The 21,535-nt window shown below is 39.6% G+C and overlaps 2 protein-coding genes across 13 annotated transcripts in view; one reads left to right on the top strand and one right to left on the bottom strand.

Moving 5' to 3' along the window:
• Positions 1–16,463, bottom strand: part of CAGE1 (cancer antigen 1) — an 81,202-nt gene extending 64,739 nt beyond the window's left edge. For 6 of the 11 annotated variants that reach the window (XM_074208233.1, XM_074208236.1, XM_074208235.1 and 3 more), the window contains exons 1-4: positions 16,295–16,463; positions 9,287–9,397; positions 6,237–6,391; positions 3,156–3,243 (exon numbers count right to left, since the gene is read on the bottom strand). In XM_074208233.1, coding sequence (XP_074064334.1) covers positions 3,156–3,243; positions 6,237–6,391; positions 9,287–9,397; positions 16,295–16,307 — 367 coding nt within the window. In that variant the 5' untranslated portion in view covers positions 16,308–16,463. Of the gene's footprint in view, positions 1–3,155; positions 3,244–6,236; positions 6,392–9,286; positions 9,398–13,506; positions 13,608–16,294 lie in introns of all 11 variants that reach the window. The other 5 variants (XM_074208234.1, XM_074208241.1, XM_074208239.1 and 2 more) reach the window with 5 other exon arrangements.
• Positions 1–21,535, top strand: part of RIOK1 (RIO kinase 1) — a 159,297-nt gene that overhangs the window by 87,802 nt on the left and 49,960 nt on the right. Inside the window, exons 1-2 of one of the 2 annotated variants that reach the window (XM_074208245.1) lie at positions 16,718–16,885; positions 17,471–17,693. In XM_074208245.1, coding sequence (XP_074064346.1) covers positions 16,815–16,885; positions 17,471–17,693 — 294 coding nt within the window. In that variant the 5' untranslated portion in view covers positions 16,718–16,814. Of the gene's footprint in view, positions 1–16,717; positions 16,886–17,470; positions 17,694–21,535 lie in introns of those variants that run through there. The other variant, XM_074208246.1, reaches the window with a different exon arrangement.

The raw sequence follows: 21,535 nt of genomic DNA, 5'->3' as shown, positions 1-21,535 counted from the left end.
GGGGAAGAACAACATTGAAAATTATGAAGATATACTCAAATGAAGAAATCCAGGACTCAGATAATAGGAAAGCATAATACTTAGGTAAAGATCAATGGAAACAGTAAAATAAATAAATAAATAAATAAATAAATAGGAGTATATTATGTTTCACACAAAAGCACAAGAAAATCGGTGAGTTTTTTTTTTTAGGTTTTTGCAAGGCAAATAGAGTTAAAGTGACTTGCCCAAGGCCACACAACTAGGTAATTATTAAGTTTCTGAGGCCGAATTTGAACTCAGCCACTCCTGACTCCAGGGCCAGTGCTCTATCCACTGCATCACCTAGTCATCCCAAAATTGGTGAGTTCTGAAACAGATCACAAACTGTCAGTGGTAGAACAATTTATACATTTTTGAATTCCATTAATAATAATAATAATGATGATGATGATGATGATAATTTAATTCTTCAAAAAGTGAAGGAAGAACAAATGATAAGAACTAATAGTTTGGGACCCAACTATGGAATGCTTGCTTTAGTAGAAAAGTTGGAAATTTTGGATGGGGATGGGGGGTGGGGGAAGGGCAGCGCATGTTTGTGACAAAAAAGATGAGGCTCTGACATGGTCTGACATCACAGATTTGGGGACAACAGATTTTAAAGGATTAAAATAAAGGATAGGTAGTGTCTAAATGGTGTCAAATTCTATATCCCAAGAGGAAGTGGGAAGTTATTGAAAGAAGTGGTAGATATGACTGCTGAGAATATTAATTTAAAAGATCATGAAAAATGGAAGAGAGGACATGACTGGAAAAGGGCAAATGTTCTGCCTTCCAAAAATGAAAAATTTGTAATCTACATTGGTGGGCTCTCTCTCAATTCCTGATATAATTCTAGAATATGTTATTAATAAGATGATTTTGAAAGGAAAACAGCAATCAGTCTTTTAAAAAGCTGGTATAACTTCATAAAAAATGGTGATATATTAGACTTAACCATATTACCTTTTGTGATGGATTGTTAGATGGGTAGAACAGGGGAATGAAATAAGTCTGGATTTCAGCAATGCATTTGATAAAATCTTTCACACAATTCTAGTGGGCAACATGGAGAAATGTGGCAAGACAGAGCCACAGTGAGGTTTAATTATTAAATAGTTAAGTGAATAGAACCAAAAGTCAATTTAGAAACAGGTTCCTAATCCAGTAACCTGAGTCTTTGATGTGATTGAAAGACATAGATAAATGTTTTTAAAATTTAAGTTGTACAAATAATTAGCAAATTTGAAACAACTTCTTTGAATTTAAAAGTTAGGGCCCCCCAAATCATAATACAAAAGGATCAGAACAGAAAAGAATAGTGGGTTAAATTTAATAAGAGCATTTTAATAGAGAAAAATATGAAGCTCTACATTTAGATTCAACCAAGTACAAGGTGAGAAAGGTAGATGACAAAAGGACAATATTTGAAAAAGATCTGGAGATTTTAAATGAACTGAAAACTTAATATGAGACACTAGTGATTTGATATAAACATAGTAACTAAGTGCTTAATGTTTGACTGGCCAAAAAAGCTAATATGAACACCACATCTATAACCAGGAAGCTGCCACTGTATTCTGTGTCCTGGTCAGATCCTGGGTGGACCACTGTCTCAAATAAAGGTGGAGAGATCTGAGGAAATAGTCAGAGAAGAGAGAGCAGCAGACTGTGATACCAGAGTCATGACATCTGAGGCAAGGATCCCTGCAGACACATGCTGACTTACATTATCAAGTTGTATTTATTTTGTTAAATATTTCCAAATTACATTTGACTCTGGCTCAGGCAGCTCTTGGAGCGCTACAGGTATAATGCAGACCTCGTCTTGGATCCCTGCTGCTGCTCTCCTGGTCCTGTCAAATGCTTTAGAATCTAAGCATCCTGTAAGACAACATCATCCTTGAACTTCCTGCCTTCTCTGCCCTTAGGAACCCTCCTTCCTTCGGACCAGAGAGAGTATCAGCAAAAATGGGACTCCCTCCCAGATCCTACATTTTCTGCTTCTTTTTTGGGTGTTGTCCATCACCATTCTTAGTATCCCCAGTGCTTAGCATGCCTGCCTCATAGGAGACCCTCTGTATGTGTTACTGACAGGAGCAAGACTAATGGGGCTGAAGGAACTAAGAACAAAAAAGAAAAAAAAAGATTCAGGGTATACAGGAGTGTCCTTCACTATTTAACAGGTAACCTTAGACACTTGTCTAGGACCCAGAGGAAAGAGCATGGAGTAAGGAAAAGAAATTAGAGAGGTCCAGATTTGATATAAAGAATTCCAACAATCAGTGCTATCTATATTATAATGGATCACTACCAGAAGGTGGTAAATTCTTCCTTATTAAGAGTTCTTCCAGGAAAGGTCTGATAACAACTTGACATGATTTATACAATCCTTCTATATGAAAGAATTTCTGTTCCTAAGGGCATTAGATGACTTCAGAGGTCCTATCCAATTCTGAGATTTTATGAGGCCCCTTTGACTGTTTTCTTTCTAATCTTACCCTACTTCCAATTTAGCTAAACCCATTTCTATAAACATAAGCTTTGCATATTAAAGACTTCCAGCATAACCAGAGGTTAGTTCAATATTCATCCCTGAAGTTGCTTTATCCAGTCCATCTCCCAAGCTTTTTTTCCATAGCTATCAAAGGCTCTCTAAATAAGGGGAGTATATAACTCCCCCATACACCCCCCCCAAGTCTCCAGAATGTCCCCTTTTCATGTTGGTTCAGTCATCTGTTACTGGAAGACCCATATGTAAGTCTTGATTCTCAAGTCAAAACCCTGATTCTCAAGTCAAATCCCAACTGTAAGAAATTAAAATTTGTGGATTAGACCATATGAAAATTCATTGCAATCTGTAAGCACCTAAACAAATATAAAGATTATAATTATTATGGCTAGCATATATCAAGATATATAACTACCATCTGAATGGTGATAAAATAGTGAAGAAAAATAAAAATGGAATAATTTCACTTTCTTACATAAAAAATAGGTAGAGGAAATGTTTCACTAAATCTATTAATGTTTTTAGAAAATACTTAAAATACCATATTTGTGAGCTGTCTCAGGGTAAGGGATGTCAGTTTTTCTGTTTTTTTTTTTAATATCATTACTGAAGTTATACCTACCATGTTTTAAGTTGTCTAGTGTGGCGCAATCATCTTTGTAAACTCTGTATGTGGGCTCTTTTTCCCTGTGTACCTTGCTTATTTCATCCTATAAGCACAAAAAAAGGAACTAATAAAGTACCTTCCAAAAAAAAAAAAAACCAAACCAACACTGTCATCACCATCACCCCTTGAAAATACCTACAGTTTTTCTGTTTTCAGTCTATAGGAGATTAGAATGGGTTATCCTTAGAAGAGAGTGGATTAGTCTGGCCATAGCCATAAGATGACACCTTTTAACAAAGTAAATTTTATGTTGTTGTGACATTAAACAGGAAAATGCAATGCCATATACCTGATATACTATTAATTTAGTTTTGTAGGTCAAAAACCATGTGCTCATAAAGACAGAGATATAGCAATGGACAAGGAACAACAAAGATGCCTTTATACACCACAGCATATTTGAGTGTCCTTTTCTCTAGTCTCAACAATTTAATAGGTGAGAGATTACATCATAATTTTGGGAAAACCTCCACCGAATTTGGAGCTAGAAGACCTAAGTTCAAATTCCGCCTTTTACCATTTAATAGGATGTGACTTTGGACAAGATTGTATCAATGAGGCTAAGAATAACAATGGTAGTACCTACTTCACAGGGTTACTATGAGTAAAATGCTATTAAAAAGTAAAGTGCTATATAAATGAGAGAAAGAAACAAAGTAAAACCTGATTCCACTGCATTAATCCATAAACTGGACTGTTTTTTTTTAATATACTCTCTTTGAAGAAAACAAGTTAATGGCATAAGTAAGATTAACAGAGAAATGTATAAAGTAAGAGAGAGAAAACTATTTTGGGGTACCCTAATATACTTTAAAAAATTTCATTTATTAAAATTTATATGCTAGTTATATATGTCAGAACTTTGTTCATTTAATTTATTAAGGCCCTGTTTATCTAGTTTTAGTTAGCTGTTGTTTAGTCATTTTTCAGTCATGTCAGACTCTTTTAGAGTTTTTGTGGCAAAGATACTAGAGAAGTTTGTCATTTCATTCTCCAGCTCATTTTACAGATGAGAAAATTGAGGCAAACAGGGTAAAGAGACTTGCCTAGGATCACACAGCTAGTAATTAGAGGAGGCCAGATTTGAATTCAAAAGTTGAGTCTTCCTGACTTCAGACCCAGTACTCTATCTACTGCGCCACCTAGCTACCCCGAATAACATAGTTCTAGGTAGCAGCAGTTGCTTAGTATTATAAACTCATACTTCTTTTTAAGATCTTTAATTTAGGCCTCATGTCTTCTTCCTAATAAGATCAAATCAATATCTTACCATGTCTTTACAAAATATTGCTAGAATATATGTTTAATACTGACTCACAGAGGCCTGTTTTACACTTACTTGGAAATCCAATTCAAGGTTTTCTTCCTTTGATTAAAATTTATATTTTTGTTCTTTTGGTCACTAAGCTCATCACACTTAAATAAAGGATTCCTGATTTTGTTGGTGTAGGTCTTCCTCAGAGGCAGACTACAACATTTCCACAACTTTATAGGTCATTTTTGAGAGTTGCCTATGAATAGGCAATCAATCACTCCACAGTCAATCTTGTGATGGGCTTCTCCAATCTTAGCTTGGCTGGTCATCAGGCAATAAGACTTACATAAAGCACATTAATGGGGCCTAGAAGCTTTTCTAGATTGGTAGGGTCTGTCAGAGCTTGCATTCTGCTGGCAGAGCTCAAATGAGCTAATATAGACAAAGTGCTTTATAATCTTATAGGGTTACATAAATATCAACTGTTGTTAATAATCTTCAAGAACTCGGAGTCCCCTCCATACACTGGAGAGGACTTTAGTTGAGGTGCGTTTTTCAAGGCTTACCTAGTAGGAAAATGACTGAATTATGTTCAGGAGACCTCCTGTAACCTGGAAAGGGTTTTTATAAATTCAAGTCTAGTACATTGGATATTCTTGACACTTCTTGACAAGATGTTCTGAATAGCATTCATGAAGCTCTCTGGACATTAAAATCAATTTCACTGTATAAGAAAAATCAAACTAGAAAATAGGAATTTTCTGAAGGATAAAAATGGAATCATATACACTTCTAGCATTAGAATAGAATTCTTAAGCATTAGAATGGACTAATTTCTATATTAATTATGGTTTAGATTGGATACTTTATTATTTGTTGAGATTTTGTCTCTTTCAACTCTTAAGGTGCTGTATTCTGAATGGTAAACTCATCAATGTATACATTGATGATGATACTGAAGTGAGATACAATGCTGGGCTTGGAGTCAGCATATAATTGGGTGAGAATCTTGACTTTTAACATTTAGAAATCTATAGGGGCGGCTAGGTGGCGCAGTGGATAAAGCATTGGCCCTGGAGTCAGGAGTACCTGGGTTCAAATCTGGTCTCAGACACTTAATAATTACCTAGCTGTGTGGCCTTGGGCAAGCCACTTAACCCCACTGCCTTGCAAAAATACCTAAAAAAAATGTTTAGAAATCTATGTAATCAGGGGCAGCTAGTGATCCAGTGGATAGAGCATGGGCCCTGCAGTCAGGAGTCCCTGAGTTCAAATCTGGCCTCAGACACTTAATAATTACCTAGCTGTGTGGCCTTGGGCAAGGCACTTAACCCCATTTGCCTTGCAAAAGCCTTTAAAAAAAAAAGGAAATCTATGTAATGGCTGCTTCTTAGTTTCCTCATCTGTAAAATGCAAATTATACTATCTGTAGTACCTATTTCATAAGATTATTGGGAGGAGCAAGTGAGATAATGTTTATGAAAAAATGTGTAAGCCTTAAAATCCTACACTAGTGTCAACTATTACCTTCTTTCTGCCACTATCTGTGTGAACACAGGCAATCATTTAATCTGATACTCAGTTTCCTTAACTGCAAAAGTGGTATGATTCTCAAAGTTTATCTCTCTCCCCAAAAGTTCTATGAATACCAGTGTAACCTGGAAGATCTTTCCCTGCACTGCCTTTCTTTTCTTTTTTTATTTGAGGAGGATTTCATATGGAAAACAGCTGTAAAGAACAGTATGTATTTGCATCCACCAAAATTCATGAGCGATGCACACCTGATTTAATTCTGAAGTTATAGAACTGCTTTCCAAACACAAATGAGAATCTGAGTAGATTAAGTCTTCAGAAAGAGTTCGGATGTAAATGGTATCTGCTTCTGATGGGGTTTCTAGTTGCTCCTTAGGAGTATCCTCTTCAAAATATTCAGCCTCTGTAGGTAATGAGCAATATTTTCAATAATCATCTTTTTTAAGTGTTGAATGATGGAAGGCCCTTAAAGTAACATGATATAATATTTTAATGCCAACTAGCATTAGCAGATACCAAGTATAATAGAAAGAGGTGAATGGTACCTTTTTTTGTCATTTAGACAAAATATGTAATTTCTAAAAGAATCTGTTTCTCTCTTTAAATAGCATAATAATCACATGTGTGGTAAAATTTGTTTGGATGCAATCTTCAATAAACAAGACTAGAGGCAGAGCATTTATTCAAATGGCTCCTTTAAGACTTGGGGGCATTGGAAGCTGAAGGCAAGCCAAAAGACCAGATCAGATATCACACAGTAGAGGCTCTACCATTTCAACAAAGAATTTTACAGAATTTTATCAGAGCCATCTAAGGCTCCACAAAATACCAATTCTGGCAACTTCCATTTAGATACCTCAAATTCAAAACCAACTTGCCATTTCCCCCTAAAAATGACATCTCTCCAAAATTCCCTGTCTTTGTTTTCCATTCACCTAAGTTTGAAAACTTAAGAGCTAGCATTGACTCATTTCTCTTTTCCATTACATATATTTGTCATTTATTGTTCCAGTCATGTCCATGATCCCATTTGGGATTTTCTTGGCAAAGAGACTTGGAGTGATTTGCTATTAATTTTTCTCTAGTTCATTTTACAGATGAGAAAACTGAGGCAGCACGGTTAAGTGATTTGCTCAGAGTCAAAGACCACTTAATAAATGATATTATCCTCTACTCAAAAACTGACAATGGCTTCTTATTTTCTACCATGGCACCATATATCTCCCTGGCCTGGCTTTTAAGCCCTCCTAGATGGCCAACATCTCTCTAGGCCCCCCCCACCCCATACACATCTTTTTCCCTTTATAAAAGTTTCCTCAGTGTTCTATTAATAGAACTTGTCATGATCATTCTTGTCTCCAGGACTTTCTTAGAATAGACTATCCTAGGATAAGCTCTTCATATATTCAAATGTTATCCGTTCCTGAAGGTTTATTTCAGTTTCTTTCTCCTTTATGAAGTCTTTCCTGCCTATTTTACTTCTTGAAGTCTTCTGTCTCTGGAATTCTATAATATGTTTACTCTGTGCCACACAGTCTAAAGGTTAATTATATACTGTTTTACACCTCTTCTTAATCTATTTTGCTAGATCATCATCCATGTTCTCTCATTCTCTGAGTTTAACAGAAAACTTAAACCTGTCCCCTCTTTTCTTTTATCCTACAGGCCCCAAATCACTCTGGCTCCCCTTGACTGATCATTTGACAATGTCTCAGGCTAAGCCCATTTGGTCCTGGTTTGGGCCCTGTTGGGTCAAAGTGAATTGAAATAGCAATTGTTTTTGTTTTGGCTAGAAATTCTGGTGATCTTCCCCTCCCAGATTAATTTTTTTCGGACTATGCAAATCAGACTTCTTGTTTCTTTTCTTTCCAACCTGCCTTAATCACTGAGGGTCTCACCCTCTTTTCTTTTTTTTGGAAGTAGTCATTCCTGGCCTCTGCTTCATTTCATGGATCTTGTCTCTGGCCTCTGCCTCATTTCATGGGTGTTGTCTCAGTCAAACTGTGGCCTGGGAAAGACCTAGCTTTAAAAAGATCTACTGTATCCAGGGCCATCTCCAGTCATTCTGATCCATATCTGACCACTGGAACCAAATGGCTCCAGAGGAAAAAAATAAGATTGGCGACTTTGTGCAGCACCCCCTTACTTATATCCAATTCACTTGCTTGGCATGGCATCACCTCCCTGAAGTCACAGTCTTCTTCGAGAATGAAGGACAAACAAACAAACAAAAAAACAAACAACAACAACAGCATGCTATACATATGGTTTGACTTCATCAGCTCCTGGGGTATTAATTATCATCTCTATGCAAAAGACTCTCAAATGTATCCAATTTTAGTCTCTCCTCCTCTACTTGTCCTGTATCAATAGCTATCTATAAACTTTTCAAGTCGTTGTCATAGGTATCTTAAAGTCACCATGTCAGAAACAAAACTCATCTTTTCTCCCCAAACCACCCTTCTTATTGCTAGTACCATTATCCCTCTAGTCACACCCAAGTTTGTAACTTTAGCAATCACCTTTGACTCCTTATGCTCCCAAATCCTACCATATCCACTGACTTCCTATCTTACTCTGGCTCCTTAATACACACCACCACCCTCTGCCACTTACCTCATCACTTCTGGCATCCTGTGTCTCAGGTCCCCTTTCTCTTTCAAACCTACCCTCCACTGCCAGAGTGGGGTTCCTTAAGCATAGGTCTGATGCTGTCTTACTACTGACAAATATACTCCAGTTATTCCCTCTACCACCTCTAATATGAACTGATTTGTCTAGTCTTCACAACCTAGCTCCGCTCTCCCTTGCTGACATCATAACACATAAACCCCCTTTTATGCATTCTATGGACCAGCTAAACTGGCCTTCCTAGATGCTCCTTACCTAAGACGTCCATCTCCTCTTAATCTACACTATTTCTTATAACTGGGAATAACAGCAACAATAGTGATAGCTAACATTCCTAAATCACTGTGAGGTTTTCAAAGCACTGCATATGTTAATGCCTTAGCACTTCTTCCTCACTTTGACCTCTTTGGCATCTCTTGTGCAAATGCAAGGAGGCAGGAGTTGGGATGACAAATTTGGGGAATACCTAGTCCACTTTGATCTGAACATCAAGTATATGAAAGGGAATAATGTGGAATAAGCTGGAAGGGGGGGGTTGGAGTCAGATTTGGAAGGTTGTTGTCAGGATCCCTATGCCAAGACCACCCCTCTCTTTTTCTATTAGTAAACACACTATTTTCCAGAGCTGTGCCCTGAGCGTGGCATAACAACAATCCTCTGTGCTCACCCTCTGGATGAACTCGGCCGCAGCAAAATCCCAGAATTTTTTCACACCAGCAACAGGTGGTCTCTGACCTCGGACATGCATCAGTATTCATGTTCCAGTCATGAAGTCCTGCTATGAATCAAACTTGTCTCATTGATGCTGCTACCCATCATTATCAGGGCTACAGCTAACTGCCAAGCCACTAACATAGATATTGAGATCTGCCCATACTAAAGCGGGTTTCCTACTAAAGGAGGCCCTGGCACATGTGTCTAGTTTCTCTCTCCTTCAACAGAATAAAGCAAATCTTTTCCCTTATAACCATTGTTACACTTTGGCTTTATCTGATTTTATCATTAGAGTTAACTGTGGTTTTGATAACGTGTGTGAGCTGTCTGGATTATTTTGAGAACAGCAGTTGCAGAGCTAGTGGCTCTTTGGTCATATGCTATCAGGGTTGACACCTTGAACTTCAAGCTAAGAGGCTTGTATATAAGCAATCCTGTGTCTTCAAGATAGTTTGCTCTTTTGGCACTCAAAATTCTCTACAGCCTGGCACTGTTTTCTTTTTCTTTAAATTTTTGTATTTATTTATTTATTTTTCCAATTATATGTAAAGATCTCCCTTCTGCTTTTTCCTCCCCCCAACCAAGGGATAGCAAGCAATCTAATTATATATTATATATGTACAACCTATGGTTATACATGTATAATCATGTTTCACACATTTCCATTTGAATCATGCTATGAAAGAAAAATCAGAAAAAAGGAAAAATTACAGGAGAGTAAAAATACAAAATAAATTTTAAAAAGTGAAAATAGTATGCTTTGATCTGGATTCAGATTCCATAGTTCTTTCTCTGGATGTGGATAACACTATCCATTGCAGATCTTTTAGCATTGTCTTTGATCACTGTATTGCTAAGAGGAGTTAAGTCTATCATAGTTGATCATCTCTGTGTTGCTATTGTTGTGTATAATATTCTCCTGGTTCTGCTCACTCCATTCATCATTGGTTCATTTAAGTCTAAGTTTTTCTGAAATCTGCCTATTTTTTTTTTTTTTAGGATTTTGCAAGGCAAATGGGGTTAAATGGCTTGCCCAAGGCCACACAGCTAGGAAATTATTAAGTGTCTGAGCCCGGATTTGAACCCAGGTACTCCTGACTCCAGGGCTGGTGCTTTATCCACTGTGCCACCTAGCCACTCCGATCTGCCTATTTCTTACAGAACATTTTGTACTCCATCACATTTATATATCATAATTTGTTTAACTATTCCCCAACTGTAGGCATCTCAATTTCTAATTCTTTGCCACCACAGAGAGAGTTGTTTTGAATATTCCTGTACAATATGGGTCTATCTTTTTTCCTTTTTTGTGATCTCTTTGGGACACAGACCTAGTAGTGGTATTACTGAATCAAAGGCTATGCACAGTTTTATTGCCCTTTGGGCATGGTTTCAAATTGTTCTCCAGAATGGCTGGATCAGTTCACAGCAGCACAGTGTCCCATTTTCCCCACATCCTTACCAACATTTATCATTTCCTTTTTCTAATCATATTAGCGAATCTGATAGGTATGAGATAGTATCTTAAGAGTTGTTTTAATTTGCGTTTCTCTAATTAATAGATAACTTTGGGGCAGCTAGGTGGATAGAGGGCTGGCCCTGGAGTCAGGAGTACCTGAGTTCAAATAAGGACTCAGACACTTAATAATTACCTAGCTGTGTGGCCTTGGGCAAGCCACTTAACCCCATTTGCCTTGCAAAAATCCTTAAAAAAAAGATAGCTTTATCTGAAAACTGTCTATTCATATCCTTTGATCATTTATCAATTAGGGAATGATTGGTAGTCTTATAAATTTGACTCAGTTCTCTATGTATTTTGTAAATGAGGCCTTTATCAGAAACACTAGCTATAAAAATTGCTTCCCAGCTTTCTGCTTTCCTTCTAATCTTGATTATGATTGCTTTTGTATGTGCAAAACCTTTTCAAAATATAATCAAAATTATCCATTTTGCACTTCATAATGTTCTACATCTCTTGTTTCATCATAAATTCTTCTCCTCTCCATAGATCAGATAGGTAAATGATTCCTTGTTCTCCTAATTGTCTTACAGTATCAACCCTTTATGTCTAAATCATGTACCTATTTCAACCTAATATTAGTATAGGGTGAGATATTGATCTGTGCTTATTTTCTGTCATACTGTTTTCTAGTTTCCCATTGGTTTTTGTCAAATAGTGAATTCTTATACTAGAAGTGGAGTCTTTGGATTTATCAAATAGAGGATTATTATAGTTATTTACTACTCTGGCACTGGTTTCTATCGCTAGTCTTAACACATATCTAGGGGCTCCATACTCCAGCCAAACTTGGCTAAAGTCTGTTCCCACCTTCCCCAAATACTCACTTTGCTGAAGCTATCCCCACTTATAGAAAGAATATCCAAGACCCCAGTTCTACTTTCTCACTTGCCCTCTTCACCCCTCAAGAATCCACATTACTTAGCTGGCACTTCCTTTAGTTATTTGCGTAGATATTTTGTTTATTTTGTTGATGTTTACAAGTTGGTGGGTTCCATTTAGTCTTTTTATCTATTTCAGTACCTTGCAAAAATACTCTGATCAAATAAGATCAATCAGTAAACACTTATTACACTTCTACAGCATGCCAAGCACTGTGCTAGATACTGCAGATATAAAGACAAAAAAAGAAAAGAAATAACTTCTTCCTTCAAGGAGCTTACATTCCCTCAGGGGTGACAATACATAAAAATAGAAGTATATAATAATCATAAACAGAACAAACACAAGTTAGCTAAATATAAGGTTGATAGGGCAGGGCCTTAGAAGGTAGTGCCTGATAGATCTTGTTGAGGAATTCTATCAAGACATCATTCCAAAGGTCCAGGCATGGTTCAGGCTTTTCACCACGAAAAGCCTAAATTAAGATGGTACCTGTGTAAGCAGAAAGAAATGGATGGATACGGAAGATATAGTGGAGAAAGAAATAGTAAGACTTGGTAAACGATTGATATGTAGTGCTAGATACTGCAGATATAAAGACAAAAAAGGAAAAGAAATAACTTCTTCCTTCAAGGAGCTTACATTCCCTCAGGGGTGACAATACATAAAAATAGAAGTATATAATAATCATAAACAGAACAAACACAAGTTAGCTAAATATAAGGTTGATAGGGCAGGGCCTTAGAAGGTAGTGCCTGATAGATCTTGCTGAGGAATTCTATCAAGACATCATTCCAAAGGTCCAGGCATGGTTCAGGCTTTTCACCATGAAAAGCCTAAATTAAGATGGTATCTGTGTAAGCAGAAAGAAATGGATGGATACGGAAGATATAGTGGAGAAAGAAATAGTAAGACTTGGTAAATGATTGATATGTAGGATAAAGTAGAATGAGAAGCTGAGGTTAATATTGACTCTGTATGACTAGAAAAGTGACACTAACTTTAACTGGTAAATTTGGTGGACCAATGAATTTAAGGATAAAGATATTGAATTCTGTTTTGGACATGATGAAGATACTTAAAGGACATTCCTTTGGAACTACCCAACAGGCAATAGTGATTCTGAACTAGACCTGGGACTTTTCTTTTTTTTTTTTTAGGTGTTTTTTTTTTTTTGCAAGGCAAATGGGGTTAAGTGGCTTGCCCAAGGTCACACAGCTAGGGAATTATTAAGTGTCTGAGGCCAGATTTGAACTCAGGGACTCCTGACTCCAGGGCCAGTGCTCTATCCACTGTGACACCTAGCTGCCCTGGGACTTTTCTATAGACCTGGAAGTCAGTGTTTATGAAACCACATTTACTGAGCCCTACTCTTTGCCAGACATTGTGCAAGACAGTCCCTTCATCAAGGTCTTACAACCTATTGGGAGAAATAACATTAAAAAAATATGTAAAGCCAACTATACAGAAGTGTAAGAACACTCCTCCCTTTTTAAAATTCTCTTTTCTTACTATTAAGAGAGACACCTTGTTTTCTAGAGCCAAGGCCTGGTAAGTAAGCTGGGTCCTGAGCTTGGTATCACAACCATCCTTTGTGCTCACCCTCTGGATGAATTCTGCTGTAGTTAAATAATCACAGAATTGGTTCAAACTAGCCCCAGGTGGTCCCTGAACTTGGACAAGCACGAATGAACCACATTCCAGGCCTGAAGTCCTGCTATGAATAGCTTTTTGTCACTAGGCAAACTTGCCTCATTGTTGCTGTTACAGACCTCTGCTTTGTATACATCACTGCATGGTTCTTCAAGCCACAACTATCTGTATCAAGGCTCAGTATTATTGCCTTGGGTCTTTTGGGTCTAAGAGGACCATCCTACAAAAGAAAAGAGAAGGTTTTTGCCTTTAACATCTGAGAACCCTTTAGTTTTATTTTATTTTTCAGAGATAACGGGGCAAAAACCTTGTGGTTCTTTGGTTATTTATTTTCAGTAGTCACAGGATAAATAGGAAACAATGAATAAAAGTGGAGGCACTGGAAGAGGAGTTGGGAAGGCTTCTGGTAAGAGGTGAGAGTTTAGTTGGGTCTTAAAGGGAGGTCAGGACTTAGAGGAGGAAGAGTGTTGCAGGTTTAGGGGACAGTCAGAGAGATACCTGGAGTTGAAATATAGAGCCAGGAGGGTAAGGTCACTGGATGGGGAATACAGAGTGGGGAGGAGGGCATAAGAAGACTGGAAAGGTATGAGGGGACTAGATTATGAAGGACTTTGAATGTCAAAAAGAGCTTTCTATATTTGCTCCTGGAGTAAACAGGAAGCCACTGGAGTTTATTGAGTTGGGGGTTGGGGTGACATGATCAGACTTTTGCTTTAGGAAACTTACTTTGGTAGCTGAATGAAAAATGGATTGGAGCAAGGAGACACTTGAGGCAGGCAGATGCCCCCAAGCAGGCTATTCAAATAATCAAGGCAGGAGGTGATGAGAGCATTGCACCAAGCCAGAGGAAAGAAGAGGTAGGTATAAAGGTGAAATGGACAGGCCTTGGTGACAGCTTGGATGTGGAAGGTTGAGAGTGAATCCAGGATGACTTCTAGGTTGTGTGAAGGAGCCTTTTCTTGGGCTGCCCTATTTTCCAGAGATGAAGTCCCCCTGAACTAACAGGACAGTGAAAATTTGCAATTGTACTTCATTAAACTCTCAGTGTGCCTTTGAAGCTGAGTCAGCTACAGACCTGTTTTCAACTAGTCTAAGCCAGACTGATAAACTGTGCAGCTGAGACCCTTTCAGAGAAGCAGGATATTCTCCCTTTACACAGGATGGGATGAGCAGATTCTGCCCTTCTGCTTCCTCTAGCTTTTCCTCCTCCTAATGCTCCCTTCCCCCTCCCATGCCACTCTCAGGTGGGAGGGGATTGCTCTTCTCTCAAGAGTATACATGCTGTAAACCTTAAATACCCAAGACTTTGACTCCATATTAGGAATCCAGCATTAATGTAAGAGTTTTCCCTTGTGATACAAACTTAACTCTTAGAGCTGTGATTATTGGTTAACAGTTGTGAGCCTGAGGGACTGGGAAAGAAGGTGCTGCCAACTATCATAATAGGGCAAGTCTGAGGAGGAAGGGCAGTTAAGGGGCAAAGGAGGTAGTGGGTTTGGAATCTCGAAGAGGAGTCTTCTCCAGTTGGAATCCGCCTCAGACACTTACCTATGTGACCTGGGGCAAAGTCACTTAACTTTCTTTCCCTAACTTTCCTTATTTGTAAATGAGTGGAGAAAGAAACGGCAAACTGCTCCAACATCTTTCACAAAGCAAGAAATGAGAAAATGCCCAGGTATATCCATTATCCTCATTGGGGGCTTTACCCAACTTTTCAGAATTTGGACACAGGTGATAATCCAGCAAAGGAAATGGAGAAGAGGTCAGAGGAGTAACAGATGAGATCCAGGAGGAAGCAGTGACAGGAAAACAAGGACAAGAGAGAGTAGAAGGGAATAAAAGAGAGTCACTACCCTCAAATGCATCTGACAGATCCAGAAGAATGAAGTGAGATCAGAATTAACATTGGTAACTTTGGAGGGAACAGCTTTGATTGAGTGATGATGCCCAAAATGAGCTTGCAAAGGGTTGAGCACTCTACACCTTTTAGACCTGTATAAATGTGAATTTTTGGCATTTAAAACTTTTTGAATTTAAAAAAAAATTGCTCTAGTCTAACAATTTTGCTTAAAGACTCAAATTTCTAGTTACCTCAGTATTTGTCCGCTCCTCAAAGAGCAGCAAACCACACCCTTACACCCCAAAACTTGGCTTGCTTCTTTCCCCTTCATTTTGTTTCCTCGTTTTATTCTCTGAGCTTTAATATTACAGCACCCACACTTTGTAAACTAACTCTATACCTGAATTCATTTTACTCCAACTCTTCTTTTAAAAATCCAGGTGTTCGGGGCAGCTAGGTGGTGCAGTGGATAGAGCACCGGCCCTGGAGTCAGGAGTACCTGGGTTCAAATCCGGTCTCAGACACTTAAGAATGACCTAGCCGCGTCACCTTGGGCAAGCCACTTAACCCCATTTGCCTTGCAAAAAAAAAAAACTTAAAAAAAATCCAGGTGTTCCATCAGTTTTTTTAGTTTTTTGTTTTTTTTTTTGCTAGGCAATGGGGTTAAGTGGCTTGCCAAGGCCACACGGCTAGGTCATTCTTAAGTGTCTGAGGCCGGATTTGAACCCAGGTACTCCAGGGCCGGTGCTCTATCCACTGCGCCACCTAGCCACCCCTGTTCCGTCAGTTCTTAATAAAGGCTTCGTGCGTCCCCGCAGACGCCCAGCACCCCCAGTCAATCCTCCCAGGGGAGCTAAGCCAGCTTCGCTGACCATGCTGGACCGCGGCCCGCACCGGCATCATCCTGGGGAGCCCACACACACTCCTGCCCGCCAGAGAGCCCCCGAGGCGGCTCCGCGCTCACAGCAGCGCGCCAGGAGGCTCAGGGCTTTCCTGAAGGACGCTGCTTTTCGGCCTTCACCTTTCTGGTGTGCTGGTCAGACTTTATAAAAATGCTCAGTGCTTACTTGCGGACTCCATGGAGCGTTCTCGGTCTCGGGCCCGGATCTAGCGCTTCGCGCTTTCCATGTTGGTGGGGGAGAGAGGCGTAGAACCTCTCCTCCCTGCAGGTGGCTTTGGAGGATGAAGGCGGTTGGGAGCGGAGCAGAGGGAAGAGTCCCCGGCGCTATGACAACTGCCGGCGCCCAGCCAATCCCGGAGGAGAGAACGCCCGGCTCCCCGGCACTGGCCCTTCTCTCCACGTGTCTCCCGAGGCCCCGGCCTGGATTGGCCGCAGCTACACGGGGGGCGGGGAGGAGAGAAGGAAGGGGCGGAGCTTGTACATTTCAGGCTCCGTCCGCTCCCCTTCGCCAGTCGGCGGCGTTTGGGGGCTGGTTTGTCCCTTTCGGCTCCCCGTACTCCGCCTCGCGGGGCGGGCCGGGCCGGGCCGGGCCGGAGAGGCCGAGGCGGCGGCGTGCGCGCGGAGCGGCCTGAGGCGGCGGCGCCCGCTGAATCCGGGCCGGGGGCCGAGCCCGCCCTGCGGCCGCCATGAGCTACCGGGAGCAGCTGATGAGCCGGACGGTCCCGGGCCAGTTCGATGACGCCGACTCCTCCGACTGGTACGAGGCCCCCGCGCGCGGGGCGGGGTGGGCTGGGGCCCGGCCGCCGGCGCCCCGGGCCTCCGTCTCCGCTCTGCCTCCCCTCCCGCTCCCCGCCTGCCCGGCCCCGAGCCCGGCCGCCCGCGGATCCGAGCGGCCATTTAAGTGTTCCCCCGGGGGCCTGGCCCAGGAGTCGGGAGGACCCGGGTTCAAGTGCGGCCTCAGACCCTTCATAATTACCTGGCTGTGTGGCCTTGGGCAAGTCACTTAACCCCGTTGCCTTGTAAAAACCTAAAAAATTAAAAAAAAAATTAAAAAAATCCGCTGAGGGAAACAAAAGGAAGCCCTTCCTCGGCCTGGCCTCAGAACCGAGCGCTTGCTTGATCCGTACCCTGAGGCAAACCTGGTATTTTTTTTTCAAGTTTTGTCGTTATTAAAAAAAAAACAACTTTGCTTAATTTTTATTTCTTTGAAGAAAAAGGTCTCTTATTCAATGGTAGTAGAAATGCCTGACATTTCCTGACTCGAGATTTCCAGACCCGTGGGGTTTGCCTCGCGTCACCCTAGATCTGGATGTAACGCTGTCTGAAACGTTTCTGTTTGTAGTGGAAGCATGAGCAGCGTGGGAACAAGCAAAGAGGAGGAGCAGGATGCGGCTCTGCCTTCTCGCCAGACTGCGAATGGAACTGTTGCAGAAAACCAGCAAGATGATTCCGGGGATTATGAAGAAGAGGAGGAGGAGGAAGATGAGGATGATGATTGGGACTGGGATGATGGAATTGGGAAAATTACCAAGGGATCTTCTTCAACTGGAGGGAATAACTCCCAGGTATTATATAAATGACTTTTTGGCACCTTTTTAGTGTGTATTAATATCCTTTTTTTTTTTTTTTTGCAAGGCAATGGGGTTAAGGGGCAGCTAGGTCATTATTAAGTGTCTGAGTCCAGATTTGAACTCAGGTATTCCTGACTCCTGCGTAGGTCCTCTATCCTAGTCACCCCTCTGTATTCTCTTAATACAAGGTTTCATATCATCTGTTGCTCTAAAACAGGATCAATTAAGCTTTTTTTCCTGTCATGGTCCACGTTGGCAGTTAGGCAAAGTCTATGGTCCTCTTTTCATATAACTTTTTGTTGTCTACAGTCAGTCAAAGATGATTCTAAATTCAGTTAAAGATTAGTGAAAATAAAGATGTAATCTTCTTCCCATCCATATTCACTGACCTTTTCAAAATTAGATTCTGCTGTAGAACTTAATAACTAGATTGGATTGTCCTTGAATGAACTTCCCTTCTAACTACTTTTTCTCTAATTCTCTCTCTCTCTCTCTCTCTCTCTCTCTCTCTCTCTCTCTCTCTCTCTGTGTGTGTGTGTGTATTTTAGTTTTTGCAAGGCAATGGGGTTAAGTGGCTTGCCCAAGACCACACAGCTAGGTAATTATTAAGTGTCTGAGGCCGGATTTGAACTCAGGTACTCCTGACTCCAGGTCTGGTGCTCTGCCCACTGTACCACCTAGCTGCCCCATTTTATTCTGTTTTTTTAAAGATGAGCTGAAATGCACCTTGGGTTATTGAACTAGAACTGAGGAGACCTCAGAGCCCATCTTTTCCAGACTTCCTGTTTTATAGGAGGTGAGGTCACTCAAGCAGTAAATCTTGAGGTAGAATTTGAAGTTGGAGGGACCTGATTGAGTATTCTTGCTACACTGCCTCCCTTTATGGCATGTAGTGGTGAGGGCCTAGAAAAATAAGGGGTTTCCTCATGTATTTAATTTGCTTAAAATAAAACCCAACATAAGCACCCAAAAAGGAGACCTTAACTATAATTTGTAAAGGACAGGAACTATAATTGTATATTTTTTGTTTTTTTATCCTTTGTGACAAGAGATGGTCCTCTGGTAATTGAAAGAGACATTTGGAAATTAGGGTAAATAAAAATGTATATCTAAAAATTAAAAGCAAGATTTTATTACAGTAGAAAAAATAATCTTACATATGTAGTATGGTATTAATAGAAAGAGGTCAGGACTTAGAGTGCTTCTGTGACCATGGACAGAGTCCTTAACCCAGCTCTAAGCCTCAGTTTTATCAACTGTGAAATGGAAAAATTTCTGTAGTACATATCTTTTAACATTGGTGAAAGGAGCAAATGTAATGGTGTATATGCATATATATATTTTAAATTCTAAAAGTACTATGTAAATGTTACTTGAACTAACTGGAGTTAAGTACTAAAATGTAAAGAATATGTGAATCCACTGTGCTAATTATTAATTACAAAAATACATTGATTTGGTATATCGCATATAGTACCATACAAGCTTTTTTATAGAAAAATGTCTCCTTGTCATATGTTGTAATTCAGGATTCCTTGGAAATTGTAATAGTAATAATAATTGTAGTAACTGTTCAATAGCCAAAAATATCAGTCCAAGTATGAAATAGATGTATTTTTACCAATGATTCCCCATTGCAATGATGGAAAGAGATAACAGTGCAGTGACCTTCTATTCCTGTTGATGATGAGTTATTCTAGATGGTCCTGTTTGCAGATGACATTGGTCAGACTGCATCATCCCTCAGGATCTTGCAGAGCCTCCTGAAAGATATCTGTAATCACTCAAAGGTGTTTGACCTGTCCATTCATACAGGAAAGACTATGTTGATGAAGAATGACTTTTTGCAGAATGAATGAAGAGTGATCTGAATGAAGAGTTCTAATATTTCAACAACTCTACAGAAGTTATCTAATATTGTGTATGTAGTCAGATGGTGAGCTGGAATTGGATTTGAAAAGGAGAGGAAGAGAGGATTGAATGACTTTTAGGGAGTTGTTGTTTGTCCTTTGTTCTCAAAAAGGATAATGACATCAGAGAGATGATGCCATGACATACAAATAAATTGGATTTGAGTGAGGGGATGCTATGCTATATCACCAGCCTCACCGTCTCCTTTGGAGTCATTTGGATCTGGTGACCAGATATGAATTAGCTTGATTTGGAGATGGCCTTGGATGCAGTGGGAGCCTTGACTTTTTAAAGCTTAGGTCTTTCTGGGTCTCAGTTTGACTGAGGAAATACCCATACAGGGATTAAGGCTAGGTAGGAAATGAACAAAGGAATGACTTCTTTTAACTGGGAGCTAAAGAAAAATCTGACAGAAAAATGATGGTGAATAGAGCACCAGACAAAGACCCAGGTTCAAATCTGCCTATACTTACTAGCTGGTGACTCTGCTACAGTTTTCTCAATTATCAAATGGGAGTCATAATTGCTCCCAGTGTTGTTGGGGTGGGGGGTGTCCAATGAAATCTATGTAATGTTCCTAGTCCAGCATCCTCAGTAGGTACTTTAATGCTTGTTTCTTCTCCCAGACCCATGTTCTATGCACATCTCAACTCAATCCATTTGACAAATGACAAAGAATGACACTAGGAAATTGCAAGCTTTTTAATTGACTCCAAACTTAATATAAAAGCAAAGACTTTTTTCATCTTTCTCATATTCATAGTTTATGGGTATTGCTACATAGTTGCAGTGAGATATGGAACATCACCATCTCCATGAGTATTGGAGTTATGTGATGCTGATAGGTCTGTTGTTACACATAACCTGGAGTAACTCTAAAAAGAAATAGGGATAGTAGAGGATGTATGAGGAATTCTATGGTAAGAAAATGAGATAGGTTGCCTACAACCTATGGATGAACAAGAAAGGCCCTTGGCATGTGAACTTTTAATTAATATATTTATTTAGAATTTGAGACTTTTTATCCTAATCTTGCTTCCCTCCTCCCCACCCCCCACAGAAGGCAGTCTGTTAGTCTTTACATTGTTTCTATGGTATACATTGATCTAAGTTGAATGTGATAAGAAAAAAACATATCCTTAAGACAAAAAAAGTATAAGAGATAACAAAATTACATAATCAGATAACTTTTTTTTAAATTAAAGATTATAGTCTTTGGTCTTTCTTCAAACTCCACAATTCTTTCTCTGGATACAGATGGCATTTCTCCATTGCAGAGACCCCAAAATTGTGCCTGATTGTTGGCACTGATGGAATGAGCAAGTCCATTAAGTTTGATCATCACCCCCATGTTGCTGTTAGGGTGTACAAAACTGCATGTGAACTTTGAGGTGAACATGGCTAAAATTTTCACAGACTAGGTAGTCATCGATCTGTTGTAATCTGCATTGTTGGAAGTAGCTCCTGAATTGGTGAGATCATAGATCCATTTGAATACTTACTTAACCTGTACTAGGTTCTTTTAGAGAACTTCTCTTGGAAAGATGAGATGATGGAAAAATCAGTTTTGCTTGAGAATTTCAGAAAAGATTTGCTGAGGAAAAAAAAAGTTTGAAGCATTTGGTGTAACCCTGAGCTTGATGGTATATTGTACACAATGGTATTTCTCAGATGTCCTTTACCTAATAATATTAACATTAATTTGCTCCATTGATATTATTTGGAGTAATTTCTCTTTTCTAAAAGTTTAGCTAGATATGTTCATCAAGTTAGGACAACTCTCTATCATTGGTAATTAGGGACATAATAATACATGAACATGAAAACCTCTGATCATGTAGAGTTCGTATTAGACATTCTCCTCTTTTTCATTCTTTAACTTCTTCATTCTTTAAAAATTTTTCAGAAAAGTTCTCTGATGGTTC

This window comes from Macrotis lagotis, chromosome X (assembly GCF_037893015.1).
Source record: "Macrotis lagotis isolate mMagLag1 chromosome X, bilby.v1.9.chrom.fasta, whole genome shotgun sequence".
NCBI classification, from domain to species: Eukaryota; Metazoa; Chordata; class Mammalia; order Peramelemorphia; family Peramelidae; genus Macrotis; species Macrotis lagotis.
This window is presented reverse-complemented; position numbering and strand designations above follow the sequence as displayed.